This window comes from Cydia fagiglandana, chromosome 9 (assembly GCF_963556715.1).
Source record: "Cydia fagiglandana chromosome 9, ilCydFagi1.1, whole genome shotgun sequence".
In the NCBI taxonomy this organism is placed as follows: Eukaryota; Metazoa; Arthropoda; class Insecta; order Lepidoptera; family Tortricidae; genus Cydia; species Cydia fagiglandana.
The window spans coordinates 10928688-10945542 of record NC_085940.1 but is presented as its reverse complement, the minus strand read 5'-3'; the positions used below and the strand labels follow the sequence as shown (position 1 = coordinate 10945542).

The 16855-nt window shown below is 36.8% G+C and overlaps 1 protein-coding gene across 1 annotated transcript in view; it reads left to right on the top strand.

Moving 5' to 3' along the window:
* LOC134667353 (cell adhesion molecule Dscam2-like) overlaps positions 1 to 16855 on the top strand; it is a 73073-nt gene that overhangs the window by 48528 nt on the left and 7690 nt on the right. Inside the window, exons 21-30 of the mRNA XM_063524726.1 lie at positions 993 to 1063; positions 3408 to 3654; positions 6810 to 6991; positions 9776 to 9899; positions 12012 to 12141; positions 12426 to 12610; positions 12942 to 13118; positions 13211 to 13440; positions 13518 to 13830; positions 13917 to 14145. Of these exons, the coding sequence (XP_063380796.1) occupies positions 993 to 1063; positions 3408 to 3654; positions 6810 to 6991; positions 9776 to 9899; positions 12012 to 12141; positions 12426 to 12610; positions 12942 to 13118; positions 13211 to 13440; positions 13518 to 13830; positions 13917 to 14145 (1888 nt within the window). The remainder of the gene's footprint in view (positions 1 to 992; positions 1064 to 3407; positions 3655 to 6809; positions 6992 to 9775; positions 9900 to 12011; positions 12142 to 12425; positions 12611 to 12941; positions 13119 to 13210; positions 13441 to 13517; positions 13831 to 13916; positions 14146 to 16855) is intronic.

Below are 16855 nucleotides of genomic sequence, written 5' to 3'. Positions count from 1 at the left end.
TTGGGGAGAAGCTCTTTTTTGAATGCGAGCTCGTCACAGTCACTCATAACGTCTTTTGCGAACACGTCACAGCTTTTAAATTTATAAACAGGCGCTCTGCCCGAAAATTACTGAGCCGATTTTGATGAATGTACCTATTAAAAACATATTTTAGCATGATGCATACAGATCTAACTGTATCAATGAGGTGTAGTCCGTATACAAAGTTATACAAAGTTGGTTGATACATGTCCTTTCCAGACCGGATTTTTGCAGGTGAAAAGTGTATTTTGCATTGGTTGGTTTTCAGTTAAAAGTAACGAAAACATTTATGTTCGATTATTAACTACTTTTTTTTTACTACTTATTTACATTACGCCTGAAGTAACCTAGGTAGTTTTCGTCAAGCTATACTATAGCTAGCTATAAATACCTTAGAACTGATGTATGAATTATACCGGGTGTGGCCTGTAACATGAGCAAATAATTAAAACATAGATTGTACTCCTCAAATGGTGAAACTTTTGTTCAACAACCTAAAAAAAATATGAAGTATTTAGATTCCCTATTTTTCATACAAAAGAAATATTATCTTCAATGGACGCCATTGCCAATTTGCCACGCCATATCGTTGTGATTTGACGTTGCTTGTCACGCCTTAAACATAACAAATTTCGCAATACATTGCGTCTTAGAATAAACTTTAAAGTGCATTAAAAATCAAACCACAAGTAATTTTTAAAAATCGCTGAACAAATGTTGGTCAGTGTGAGGAGTACAGCCTACAGTTTAATTTTTTGCTCATATTACAGGCCACACCCGGTATAACAATATTTATACACGTGCATAAACATAATGTACATGATTAGCCTCTAACATGTCTAATATAAATTAACATTCCCGGAATTCCCTTAGTTAAAATACTCTTGTATCTACGTAAGTAATATGTAGGTAACGACCTGAAAGCGTATTTAAAGCATTAACATGACTCGGGTGTTTTGTTGATTGTATAGCTCCCGGCGGCGCGCCGCGAGAGATCACCGTGCGGGCACTCCGGGCGAGGGAACTACACATCACTTGGCAGGTAATCTTCACAATCCGGTACAAAGAATATAATACTCATTAGGAGAAGAACGGTAACTCCATACAAAAAAATGTCCCCAACCGTTTATACGTTTATACTACTGGCGCCCTCGATGTGTACCAATGGAACTAAAGTTAACAACCGGTTTAGCCTGGCGGGTATTGGTATTATAGGTATATAGTAATTATGTTGATAAACATATTTGTTATCTTCATATCACGAAATATATGAAAGATGCAAATATTACCCCTTGTTTGTGGTATTATCTATTGATTTAAATAAAAGGCATATTTATGTTTATAACATTGCATTGTTTTACATATAGAAATATACACTGAAAATTAAACCCTGACAACTTAATAAAAATAGACATTAATAAAGCGCATTCACAAAGTTTTCAGTATTATACAAATAACATTAGGCATACCTACCTATTACACTTTACAAACAGATACACTACTTACACTTTACACACGGCATTTTACACAGATTTCTAACTTGTATTCATACATTTCTTCACGGTTAATTAATACGCTTTCCAGATGCGTTATGAGTCGGTTCCTTCTGAACCCACTAAAGCTGTATAAATTTCACTCTGGCTGCTTCAACAGCCATTGCTCCGCATTTAACACATTTTCTATGTGCATTGCTGTAATCTATGTAGGTACAGACTTACAGTCTTAAGTGGTTGTACCGCTACGTTGTATTTATTATTTAAAGATTTAATAAATAAAATGTTCGTTATGAACTTTAACCACAGCAGTTGGACAGAGTCATTGACAAATATATTTTTTTATTATGGTGGATGATTATGCAATATAACTTTGATTTTATGAAAAGACGCATTGTATTATTACTTTTCACACACATTTATACCGTGAATCGACACAATAACTAATTTTCAGTTTTATTGTAAAGGAAAGCGAACTAGCTTGAGCGGCCATTTTTGCAAGATTTTTTTTTTTTTTTATTATGAGCATTGGCAACTAGGCCATCAGCTCAAACACAAAACAAAAATAATTACAATGGACAGCTTACACCTAAAATCTAACTACTACTACACATTACAATATGACATGAATCTAAAAGTTACATTAGACTTAAACTTTATGGTTATTTCAATCACTTATAAAATATTTACAAACTGCCAATAGTGTGAACAACAAATTCATAGATTACAGGATATAATTGTTTATATTTCAAAAGGCCCTGCACAGATTTTGGTAGAACTTGCAAACCTGTGTCCATACACATGGCAACAAACAACAGCCTTTGTAAATTAAATGCAGGACAATGGAAAAAAATATGATTGAGATCACACATTTTTGCAAGAGCGAAAAGCACAGATAAAATATCTTTGTCATAGATCTAGGCCGAGCTGTTTGAGGTTTCAAATTAAACTATTTCCACTATAAATGGCAAATTACTCATAAATCTTATAATAATATATATAACGCTCAAACAAAGCAAATATTCATTATAAAACTTAATCGCGTGTAATTAAGTTTTAAGCATTTTGAGTCCCGTTTTATGATTAATTATGTATAAAATTCGTGATAATTTAAATCAGAGTTGGGAGCAATGTTGCTGTAGAAAAATGTTTTTATTTTTATTACTCGCAACTTTTTCTCGGAGGCCAACGCACACATAGAAGCTTCAGGCGCACACATGCGCAATTATTTGGGGACATAACTTTCTTAGGAAGTGAACAGGCCTTGATCCGGTACCTGTATTTACGGGTATTACATGAGCTCTTAGTGGCTCGCGTTTCCAAATTGTTACTAGGGGCTCGATTCGGATTTTGAAATAGATATCTATTAGATATCTTTTAGACATCACCGAGATACGATAACGATATGTTTAAGATCTAACCTGTCAAATTTGACATTTGCGCGATTCTGGAAATACTCTTGAACGATTTCCACAGGATATGACTTAGAGATACAATTTACATCTAATAGATATCTTACTCTATTTAACGTAAAGGTGACATTGGTTGCCCGAATTGTGCTGCAAAAGAGAACTAGTTGATATCTAAACTATAACGTATCTAGAATAGATCTAGTACCTACGTGTCGTCTCTTGTGAATATCTTGAAGTTCGAATACGGCAGTTGAACTCGCAGTGGCTGAAAGCAATTGAGACTGATATTACTGACTTCCATTTCTTAATACAAAGTCGCGCAAACGCAAAACGAATTGTTTGTTGTGTTTGTAGGTGTCATTTTATATCGCAGTCTTCTGTCCTTAATACATAGTTTTTTGTTCACTTTGGCCTCACCTTATTTATTAACGAAAGTCTTCAAAGGCTACGCTGCTTTATAAGTCGTATTTTTTGTTACCAGCCGCCACCTAGAGAATCATGGCATGGCACGCTGCTAGGCTACACAATCCGCTGGTGGGTTTCCGAAGAAGGCAAAGGAACGCTGAATGACAGCCCGGGCTCCGAAAGCGGCGCGAGCGCGGACGCAACTAGTACGACCCTGCGAGGACTAAAGGCCGCTACTCGTTATGGGGTCACAGTGAGGGCCTATAATGCGGCAGGCACTGGGCCCGTATCGCCACCGCACTACCGACATACGTTAGAATCGCGTAAGTATAATGCTACCTTCTACATTAGTCCCTTTGATTTGTTCCAATACTTCTAATAGTAATTCTACCATAGATCTTTAATTAATAACCGTAATATAATTTATATAAAGGTTGAACACTCCAAAACTTGGGCATTTATTTATACGTATAATTTAATTTTTCCATATTATATAAACTTTTTAGTAATATATTTATAAACTCCATAGTATGATGAATAAAAAATATTATGACAGCATGTCACTTCGATCATTCGTTTTCACGATGGCGAGCCTTGAACTTCAGCAGCGTGAAACGATTTTGCTCAAACACGCAGAAAATCCCCTTCTAAGCTACAGAGGACTAGCAAAGTTATTGAAATACCCGCAATCCACTGTTTGTTCTGTTTTAAAAAAGTTCCGAGAACGATTGACTATAGATCGGAAGTCAGGTTCTGGCGGAAAACAAGGCGTAAGACATAAAAAAAAAGAAGCCAAGGTTTTACAGCTTTTTAAGACAAATCCGAAGATCTCATCACGCGATGTCGCCAAAAAAGTGCAAATGTCACAATCTTTTGTGCAAAAAGTAAAGAAGAGAGCTGGATTAAGGTCTTACAAAGCTCAAGCTGCACCAGACCGCAATGCTCAGCAAAATTTGACGGCCAAACGAAGGGCAAGAAAGCTATACGACAATTTCTTAACAAAATTTAAATGCATCGTGTTGGACGACGAAACGTATATAAAAGCTGACTTCAAACAGATACCAGGCCAGGAGTTTTATACTAGTACGAGTCGCAAAGACGCTCCTGAGGACTGTAAGTTAAAAAAGAGGTCCAAGTTTCCAAAGAAGTACTTGCTCTGGCAAGCTATTTGCAGCTGCGGTAAAAAAAGTCGATCATTTATCACTACGGGCACTGTAAACAGCGAAATTTACAAGAAAGAATGTTTGGAGAAGCGACTATTACCCTTTCTGAAAAATCATACTTCGCAAGTTCCATTGTTTTGGCCCGATTTAGCAAGCTGCCACTATGCCAAAGCTGTGTTAGACTGGTACAAACAGAATGGTGTTGCTGTGGTACCTAAAAACAGCAATCCTCCTAATTGCCCTGAACTTAGGCCTGTCGAGCAATATTGGTCCATAATGAAAGGGATATTAAAAAAGAAGGGCGGGCAAATCAATTCTGTGGCTGATTTGCAAAAAACATGGAGTTGGGCTGGTAAAAAGTACCCTAACAATGCCGTGCAAGCATTGATGAGCAGCATTCGACGCAATGTGAGGGCAATGGCGTATTCAAGCCATAATTAAATACACATTTGTATGATCATAGATGTATGATAGTCATGTAAGCTAATCTAATAAAAAGTTTTTTCAATATTGTACTTGATTATGTTTTATTGACTACTTTATATGCCCACGTTTTGGGGTGTTCAACCTTTAATACCTAGTACAAATTATGATTTTTAATAACACGTACACAAAGATTCTTCGAGTATTAATTCCTAGCCTTTGGTTAAGCTCCATTATGAACGAAAAGTATTGTTAAAAAAATGCGCAGCCAATTTATAAAATCCAAATTACACTATTTTAACAGCGGCGAGGCATAACCGCTTCGCTTTTCAAGTTTTGTTTTCAACTTTTGTCATTGCACTCGTGAATAAATCCGCATTGCGCTATCGACAGGAAGCGGCCATCGTAAATTTTCACATCAAAATGCAAAATGGTTTAATTGGACCGTGGCCCCTATATAGGTCAAATGGTTCAGCACAAATTGATGGCACTTGGAGAGCTGACTTTGTTAGCATTTTTGAAGCTCAAAAGGAATTGTCGATATTCAAATCCACCGAAAATACGGCTCAAGAGTTGGAAAGTTTAGAGATAGCACTGCTCTCGTCAGCGCTAACATTAACTTTTTGATAATAAAGTTAAACAAGTTCTAAGTGGACAATATTGTTTGCGCAATGAAGAAGAACATCAAAGTGAAAATATTACGGAAGAAGATATTAAAAAAACGAGACTGGGAAAGTAGGTAAGATACTTTGTAAATTGTGACAAACAATTTCAATTTTCTGTACCGATCGACACAGATGTTTAAACAATGTATTATAATGTAAAATCTGAATTATTAATCAACGACAGTCCCTTTGTTTTCCATCGTTAAATTGCTTCTCGTAAACTTAATTTTCAGAAAATACTAATTTAACATGTATTAATTAAGGACTAAAGATTGCGACTTTTGTTAGCAAATACGGTAACGGTCTCTGGACCACGAGAATTAAAAGTTTTGAGTCCAAATATATTTTATACAATCATAGTAGGTACCAAGGATCGCTATGGTATAGTCGACGTCAAAAATAGTATACATTTGGTATACATCGCCTTATTACAAAGGAGTAAGGTGCAAATGTGTAAACATATTTTTGGCGTTGACTGCACAAAAAATCTATTGTCGAGTCCGTTCAGGCGGAAGCTTCTTAAGTGGCTACCGCGCTCTGGGCAGTGAAAATCTGTAAGAAATACAAAGCTGTATTTGTCTGAGTACCTACACACCGTAATACCTACAGTGTGTTATTTAATATTTTGTGTTCTATGGTGAATCAAGACCGCCTTTTTTTCTGCGCTTTCATTACTATCCATATATGTTATTATGTTACACTGATTCACTACACAATATTATATTATATTATAGCGTTTATAAATTTAAAGGATGCCTCACGCTACTCGCGGTATATTTACCCCATATTTTGTTAAAGTCAGTTTCGAATATTTTAGCAATTTTGCAAATACCATCATCACATAGTGACTGAAAAACCTATTTACCTACTGCGAGCTACAGCTATTGTAAATGACTATAGTATTAGCTATAAGTCGTATATTAAGTTTAAGTATTATATATTTCCATAATACATATTAAATTAATGATTGACTTATAGAAATTACCCATTAATTATTATAAATATTAATTACAATTTATTAATTATTATAAAATATAGTGTCATTTCTAATAATAATGTTGCATGCGCTAGGCAACTAAGATTATTATACGTCGCAAGATATTACAGAGAACAAAATTGTTTATGACACCTGTATTCATTACCTGTAATGCACAATTGATGAATAAATGATTCTAAATGAATGATTCTAAGTATGTGACTTGTTAAAGTTTTTGTTTAAATACTTAGCTCCGACGGGGGGTCCTGAAGGGCTGAGCTGTAAATCAAGTGGACCGACATCGTTACGAGCAGCGTGGCGGCCGCCTGCAGTAGATTCCAGAGGTGGCATTATTACCCACTACACACTGCAATTCACAAGATATGATGCTGACCCTTTGCTGCCAACTCAAGACGCGTATTTACGAGTTCAGGTAAGGTTTGCAATAATATCTTGTTATTTTTTATAACCATCGAACTTCATAACCGCCTGGAGTTCAAAATGTAGAATTCTTTAACGCGGAGTGCGCTCTGGTTGTGATAGCACTCACTTCTCTATAGATGAGTAGGTCAGGCGAATGATTTTTTTTTGAAAAACCAATGACTACCTACTTTGCAGAAGTTTTAAGCCTTCGTCGTTTTGTGTGGTTAACTACCGGCTTACGACTGTCCAACTTTTCCAACTCTACACTCTAAAAAATGAAGACCAACTAAGAGCAGTTTCTTCTTAGTTGACGTTAAGTTAATTACAACAATTACGATCTTATATAAATCAATGAAAGCTGATTACTTAAAACAATAAGTGTATCTGTGATTGAACTAATAAAGTAGGTATTGATTAATCCTAACAATTGTATACCTTGCATCTATTATTAACTTGTTGACATAATTATGTAACGTAGGTTGATTCAATAAATATCAAGCTTAGTTGATCTTACTAGGGTCAATTAGTTACCATAATTCTTTTTCATGTATATATTGAACAAGATCTTAGTTGGCTCAGTTACATAGCAATAGTAAGATCAATCAGAATTACCTTATTTGAAATGTCGAAGTCCTTGTTAGGCTCGTATGGAATCAAGATGCTTGATTACGACTATCAAAATATTGATAGGGCCAACCAAATTTTTTTTAGAGTGTACTAGGTTTAATATCTAATAGCAATTAGAGCATTCACGTCTTCGAAAGCTTTTGGGAAAGGTAATCTAAGTTTGCTTTGAAAATCTCTTGATAGTCAGCGCAACATAAGAACCAATATTTGACAGTTATAAATTCTAGTTCCAAATTCCAAATTATTGATTTGTTAAACATATTTATGAAGCTAAGACCCTACGGTTTAACTAATAGCCTTAATTAACTTCATGTTACATACATATGGGTCATACACATTTTATAGTCATGCTTATTACACATTTTATAGTTCGCGTCTTTCCTAGACATCACAAAGTTAAGGGAATCTATGTAAAGCTAATTTTTACGCTGCACCCTTGCAGACGTGATACATTCCTTTAGTGCTCGAGTAGTTACTTTTATTGTACTGTCCATAGAAGTGACCTTTTCCTAAAACGTGTTTGACCCATATGTGACGTTCCACGGGTAAAGGTACCTTATGCCGGTTGACGCTTAGGGCCTCCCCACATCTGGCGGCTTTCGAGCGTCGGCGTCTACAATTCTATGGCCGACGTCGACGCAACGTCGACGCAGCGTCGACGCAACTGCGCAGCGACGTCATTTTCCATAGCGCTGGACCGACGCCGACAGACGCCGACGCTCGAAAGACGCCAGATGTGGGGGGGCCCTTACGCTATTATTAACGCCGCTCCAATATTATTGCGGCGCTATGCGACGTAAGCGCCGGCCGCCATAAGGTACCTTTTTCTATGGAACGTCACATATATGTATTATAATGGCTTATTGGTTTATGGAAACCCGCTTTCGATCAGGCGAAACTAAATTTGATGGAATGCGATGCACTAGAGACCAATTCGAACGTTACGTAGGTACCTACATTTGATGTCTGTATTCGGTTAAAATTCGTGTGTGTATTTTGCTCGTACTTCTCCGTAGGTACATGTAGTGATGTGCCGTTCCCGGGAAATTTCCCTAGGTGGGAATTTTCCCGGAAACGTTCCCGGGAAATTTCCCATATGAAGGGAAAGTAGGGGAATTTTGAAATTGCGCATAGATATACTATTTTATTATCAGAAATTCAGTCAACACTGAGCATCTTAAACTTTTTTCAAAAACATTATAAACTGTATCTCATTCGCCTACGTAAATTCCCTATACTCCCGGGAAATTTCCCATTCTTCCCGGGAAATTTCCCATTCTTCCTGGGAATTTTCCCATAGTTGCTGGGAATAATTCCCCGGCCTAAACATTTTTTTTTTTACAATAATACGCCATTATACAATATCGATAAAAATTATCACAATTTAATCAGGATCAAAATAAGTTAGGTACTATGTAATAAGAATAGTGGAGTTCCGTAAGTTTTTTACCAAGAAACTCTTCTACATACGAGTATTAAGGACGTGTTCTCGTGAATGTTTTTGCATTACATTATCAAAATATCCAATAAAAAAACTGTAGCCATAATTTTTTGGAGATTAAAATTTTTTTTATCTATTTGTATGGAGATAATTTCGAAATGGTCCGACTTCGCTAAAATTTCGCATTCAGGTACTTCGGGGGCTTAAAGTGATGCCATATTTTTTTAAGCATCCAAAGTGGCGAATGTTGTAAGCAAATCCACTTTCCAAGTATTTTTTTTGGGAAGCCACTTTGCAAATAATGGTTTTTGGCTACTTTATTTTACTAAACGCAGTTATTTGTCGTTATAGCTAGCTTTAATTAAAATTATAATACGCTGAATCTGTTTCAATATTCCCCTGTTTGGGGAAAATTCCCGGGAACACCGGGAAATTTCCCAGGAATTTCCCATATGGGAATATTCCTTGTTCCCGGGAAATTCCCACGGCACATCACTAGGTACATGTATCGGGGCGAGCGAGATGCGCGGCCGAATAACAGAATGACATCATATTACTGTCAAAATCTAAGTTTAAACTTTAAATTAACCTTCCGATAGATAACTTCTAGGATTAAATTACTACCTACACTAACTATCATCTGTCCCGTAAAAGTCTGGTATTGAGTTAGGAATTCGAATACCTTATTCTCACCTTATTTATACAAGGATTTTATTTGTTGTAAAGGGTGAAGAAGCTACAATATCCCGACTAACACCATACGCCGAGTACGAGATAAGGGTGCGTGCACACAACGCGGCGGGCGACGGACCCCTGTCAGCGCCGCAAGTGTGCCGGACAGACGAAGATGGTAACTAATATACACTAAGTAACTGTCAAAGGGGTTTTGGCTTCTTATTGCCCTGATTTGATCTATATATATAAATGCAAGTGTCCTGACTGACTGACTGACTGATTCATCAACGCAGAGCCGAAACTACAAAAGTCAGAGAGTTGAAATTTGCACACCAGATTGCATTTATAAAGTGTACAAGAAATAAGAAGCGATTTTGAGAAATTCAACCCCTAAGGGGGTTAAAAAGGGGATGAAAGTTTGTATGGGGTTAAAGTTTTCTTTTAAGCTAGGAATTTGAAACTTCGTAAAAAGATATATTATTAAAATACAAGAAAACTAATTTCAGCGTTTTTGAAAATTCATCCCCTAAGGTGATGAAAAAGGGGTTGAAAGTTTGTATGGATATCAAAAAAATTTTCGAGCGCGGGACTTGAATCTTTGTATTTGGGGATATTATTAGAAGACAATAAAAGTAATTTCAGCGTTTTGTAAAATTCATCCCCTAACAGGGTTAAAAAGGGGATGAAAGTTTGTATGGGATTAAAGTTTTCTTTTGAGCTACGAATTTGAAACTTCGTTAAAAGATATATTATTAAAATACAAGAAAACTCATTTCAGCGTTTTAGAAAATTCAATCCCTAAGGTGGTGAAAAAGGGGTTGAAAGTTTGTATGGATATCAAACATTTTTTCGAGTGTGGGACTTGAATCTTTGTATTTGGGGATACTATTGGAAGACAATAAAAGTAATTTCAGCGTATTGTAAAATTCATCCCCTAACAGGGTTAAAATGGGTTTCAAAGTTTAAATCCATTACAAATGCTTTGAAAATTCTTAGAAAGGCATAATAGCCGATTACAAAAAAAAAGTAATTGCAACGTTCTTGGAAATTCAACCCCTAAGGGGGTTAAAAACGGGATGAAAGTTCGTCTTCAGGTGCAAATTTTATTTGAAGCTAGGAACTTGAAACTTTGTAAAAAGCTATTATATTAAAATACAAGAAAACTAATTTCAGCGTTTTTGAAAATTCATCCCTATGGTGGTGAAAACGGGGTTGAAAGTTGGATATCATGCATTTTTTCGAGCGTGGGATTTGAATCTTTGTATTTGGGGATATTATTAGAAGACAATAAAAGTGATTTCATCGATTTGTAAAATTCATCCCCTAACAGGGTTAAAATGGGGTTCAAAGTTTGAATCCATTACAAATGCTTTGAAACTTCTTAGAAAGACATAATAGCCGATTACAAAAAAAAGGAATTGCAACGTTTTTGGAAATTCAATCCCTAAGGGAGCTAAAAAGGGGATGAAAATTCGTCTTGGGGTGTAAATTTAATTTTAAGCTAGGAACTTTAACTTTTTGGAAAAAAGGTAATAAATTAAAAAAACATGAAAACGAATTCAAGCATTTTTGAAAATCATCCCCCAAGGTGGTGAGAAAGGGGTTGAAAGTTTGTATCAGGTATTTTGTGTATGCGGAATGCGGAACTTGAATCTTTGTATAAGGGCATAGGTACCTATTATGAGAATACAAGAAAAGTAATTTCAGCAACCAACATCAAAATCCACTTGATTTAAAACTTCATACAACTTGCTAAAAAAGAAAAGTACTTAATTTCAACATTGCTTGGATATGAAAATTATAGGTACTAAAGATGTAAAATGTTGAAGATAAGATTCCACGCGGACGAAGTCGCGGGCAACAGCTAGTATATAATATCAAACAACTAGTGTAAACATAACAATGTTATTTAACGGATAGTTGAAAACGAGACATTACAAAAAAATTAACATTCAGATAAAACCTTGATTAAAAAATGTTTTGTAAGAAACGTATGCGAAGCCCTGCTTAGGCTATTAAAAATAATGGTAAAATAAAATAATGATAATTAACAATTATAAGAAGTAATTAAAAAAATACCTAATGCATAATATACTGAAAGTGAGTGAACCGAGATGGATCGAGGTAGATTCTAATACATTTTTAGCGGAGACAAATAAACGGATAGCAGACGTGGCATGTTCCAATTTTACTGTCAATCTCTTCCATCCAGTTTCAATATTAATTGGAAATAAGATTTCGAAGAATGTAGAGCTCGAGGCAGTGATGTAAAATTTAATTGTTTCAGTACCAAGTGCACCTGGTGGCATGAAGCTAATAGCATTAGCCGAGCGGTCTCTAAGGGCATCCTGGCTTCCACCCCCAGAGCCCAACGGAAGACTGACGCAGTACATATTGTACGTGAAGGATTTGTCAGGGTTAGTAAAACAATTGATCTTAATTATGGCCTTGGCTCTTTTCTATAAACTGTAATTTAAATAATATATATGTGTCATATCGTTTGGGCCATGGGTCTCTGGCTGTAAATTTTATTTATCTAGTGCTTGGACTCGGACAAAACACATTTCTGGATTAACACTAAATAAGCGAATAAGTAACCATTAACGAACAATATACACTTTTAGATTAATAATTGTTACCGTTGCAACCAAGTTGATTTTATATTTTGGCAGCAAAAGTATATTAGGATACTTTTCTACAGTTCACAAGAGCCAAACGCCACCAGAGTGAACGCATGCACCGAGGGCGAGGGTGTATACACAGAATGCATGAGAACCCTTCGAGGTCTCCGCGCCGGTCGAACGTATGAAGCATGGGTCCGCGCTGCCACCAGCGCAGGCGAGGGACCGCCTACCACCACCGTCGCCTGTCAGACCAGTGCCTTAGGTAAGTAGACGCTTGCAACGAGAGCAAATCATGTACAATACTCTCCGAAGCCTTCACTCCGGGAAAGACTAAGCGACGTGGCTTGTGAGACCAGCGCTTTAGATATGAATGATGGTAAGCAAAATACGATTTTTCTTAGTTTAGTTAGCATTTAAATTCTATTTCCTGCTTCGCTACGTAATTTCATTTAAATAAGCCCTAGTCTCAACGCTTATTTATATTAATTTCGGAACTGAAACTTTCTTTTTACAATTATTTTACTTTCAGATTTTTAGACGTTGGTGAGACATATTACTTAACCTAACTCAACAACCATGTTTTTCTTCTATAGCTCCTGCCCGGATTTCTTCCTTCGGTGATGTAGCGGTTGGAGCTGCCGGCGGATCCTTATCACTAAAATGCGTCGTTGGAGGGACCCCACCACCAATTAAACGATGGCTAAGAGGCGGCAGTCCGTTGCACCCACGATCGCCATTCCATCTGGATGGAGATGCTCTTCTTATTAGAGGTATTATATAATGAGTCGTCACAAATGCAACGACAGTATTTAATAGGTTGACAAGTTGAATTGAGTACTTAGTAATTAGTTTTTTTCTCCAGGCTTGGAACTATCCCACGCTGATAACTACACGTGCGTCGCCGAAAACCCTCACGGTTCTGACTCAGCTACGTGGAGAGTTGTAGTCCTACGGCCGCCGGCACCCCCAGCTCTGGCATTGCTTGAAGCTCGATCAAGGGAACTTGAGCTTGATATGCGACCAGCTCCAAGAGCTCCTGGGCATGCCCTGCCTAAATCTTATTCTTTACACTGGCGGCTTGCTGCTCCTGAGGTAGCTAACCTTAAATTTGTCTTTTGACTTGTACTTGTATCAGAGTGAATGGAAACTTTCACAATAATTTATTTTAGGGAGAATGGAGGATATTAGCCGCCAGCCCTGGTCCGGTGACGTTACCAAACCTTCGCTGTGGCTCAGCTTACAGGGCTTATGGGTCCGCAGGCGGACCACCCGGTACAGAGATAGCGGTTCGTACCACCGGAGGGCCACCCGTCGCACCTCCTGACTCGAGGTGGATTAGAGTGAACTCCACACACGCAAGATTCGACACAAGCAGTTGGACGGACGGGGGATGTGGGCCCGTGGCGTTAAAGTTGGAGTGGGCTGGATCAGGCGTTGCTGGTGCGAGGGATGTGCCTGTTGGGGGCGAAGTTATTCTGGGCGGTACGTACTGGAACGGAACTTGGTCATGTAGCTACAGATAATATTAGTTCTATGCAATAGTATATGACACTGGCTTATTATCTTAGGTTTAACGCCTGGCTCGAGGTATCGCGTGGCAGCTCGCGCGTCAAACGAAGCGGGCTGGACGCGAGAGGTGTATGAGTTCACCACGACTCCGGCCGAGGGCGGCTACGCGGAGGAGGTGGACGCGCCCTTCCCGGCCACGGCGGGAGAACTGGCCTTGTTATTAGCACTTTGTGCGGCCCTGTCGCTGGCTGCATTGACCATTTTAGCTATTCTTTTGAGACGGAAAAGGTACGTCCTGTCCTGTTGTTACCTCTACTGTCTTTGTTTATGTTATTGTCCATTTATTGTAAACTACGTGTATGTGAGGTGTGCAATAAAGAGTATTGTATTGTGTATTGTACGTCATTTTAATAGTAAACTATCTTTGTTTATTCGATATCGTATGTACATTGCTAAGTATTAATATATGTAGCTAGCGACACACCCCGGCATCGCACGGGTAACACAAAACCTTAACAAATTATCCATTTAAACCTTGTTCGAGAATTAAATACTCTATTTATAGGTGAAACTTGAAAGGCAAGATTGTTAAACATAACTTTGATTGCTAATATTATTGTCTTTTTTTTCCAAAAAGTAATTTAAGAAATGAAATGTGAATATCATACAACTAAAGAAAAAGATAATACGTTCTTAGGCCCGGTTGCACCAACCACATTTAACAGACTGATTAACGTCAAACAGCAGTGAAGTATAAAATTTCCCATACAAATAAAAAATAGCGAACGCTTTAACGGTGACAGACTGTTTGATGCAACCGACCCTTAGTGTTCGTACAACCCGTGCGTAGTAGAATTGAAGACTTTAGTCAGCCAAATCCTGAAATGCATTCGCCTGCAATTAAGGTTGAGCCGAATCGTGAAAAAATATTCAAATACCCACTTCGGATCGTTAGGTCTGTGATCTGCAAACGAGTTGCTGACACGGGGCCTCTTTGTCGACAATTAAGCGTAGACCCATCGACCCTTCTCACGTCTGTCGTGCTAACGACGTATGACACGAGTTTTAATATCGCCTGTCCTCCAGCAGAAAATATTAAAGTAATAACGCCACCGCTATGGATCCCCGCCGTATTTTTGGATAATGTACGACTTGAGAGAAAAATGTGATTTTGCTCCTCGGAATAGGAGGGTTCTTTGACTTTGGTGCAATTTATTGCGTGGCGGCAGTGACTGCCTAGTTGATTATGCCGTTGTACCTTTATTGACTGATGATAAAGTTTAGAAATATCTAGTAGATTTATAAAAAAGTTTAACTTCAATAGGGAAGAAAAATAAAATGACGCATTTCATATTAGTTTCTATTAAATTTATGGCATAAAGTGTAAATAATAAATAGGTACAAGATTCATACCTCTCTGATTCTCTTTTCTCTGGGTCTCTGATTAACATGTTTTTATACAATAAAATAATTAATTAATACAAAATATAATTAACAAACGATTTATAACTGGACACTAAATACGTGTGGATTTCTTATTATGTCTAATTTTGTTACTAAAAGCCGGTTTCATTAACATAGCAATCAAAATTACGTATTAAGTAGCATTAATTGATAAAAAAAATACTACGCACATATACAAATCTAAATATAACTCCAAATAAAAATACGAATGTGTCTTTGTTTTCTCATCAAATACATTCAGCAAGGTTCAACTTCATATAAAACCCATCCGTTTTCTCTTACGTAAGGGTAGTAAGATGTAAAATGTATTTTCCCTAGTGGAAAAATAGCGAAGTTAACCGAGCTACAGGAGCGAGTCGCTATCACAAATAATTTATGGTTGGGTGCGAACACTACGCGGAGGAGACTCTACTTGCTTATTTTTATGTTTCACACTCTATAAAGTAAGTACCTACCAGAGAGTTTGGTTTTTAAAATACCTACACTATACGTGTCTTCAATAAGTTTTGTTACTATATGATGTAGCCTTTTTATTAAGGTAATTTATTTTTAATTTTAATATTTAAGAGTTTAAAAGGACGTAGTCGTAATTATTAAATGTTTCTCTACGAGTCTACCTTTATCTTAATAGTATTAGTATTAGATGGGTACCTGTTGATACGTAATCTGTTAATATAAAGTGAAAAACAACTATACACCGTGTTTTTTTTTTTATTTCCGTTAATTTCAAGGGTGCATTCCTGAGCTTAAATCAAGTAACTTTCTCAAAGACTAATATTCTAATTAACTCCATTTCGGAGATATTCAATAATTAATTTTTTTCCTATAAGGCCTCTACAAGCGTGTACAGTTGCCTTAGGGCCGGTTTACATATTAATTAGTGTTTAGAATGAGTTCATACATTTACTACTAAACTTAAGTACAATCTCGGTCGATCGATATTCGAAATGACATTGATATGTCAAAGATTTCGATTGTTTGGTTGAGTTAAATGTAATGCCCGTATTACAACTACGCTATATGCTACATTTAATTACTTTTTAAACTGATTTTTTTTAAGGCAAAAAAAAAATTCTTTTTTGAAAAAATAACTATGCCAATTAGTTCTCTTAAACGTACTTAACCATACCCCGAAGTTAACGGAATTCAATAAAAACACGGTGTATTTAAATAAATCTTTCCTAGTGAAATGAATCACAATTGAAATGAAAGTAAGGTTAATTGCTTAATACCTATATCAAAATCTATAGTACAGTCGACGTCAAACATAATAGTTTACATTTTTCGCCTTATCACAAAAGAGTAAGGTTCAAAAGAGTAAACATAAATAGCAGTGATATGATCTCCTACAATACACACTTATATATACAGTTAAGGATCTTAGATTAAAATTTGACCAAACACAACTAAAAAAACCGGGCAAGTGCGAGTCGGACTCGCGCACGAAGGGTTCCGTACCATAATGCAAAAAAAAAAACAAAAAAAAGCAAAAAAAAAACGGTCACCCATCCAAGTACTGACCACTCCCGACGTT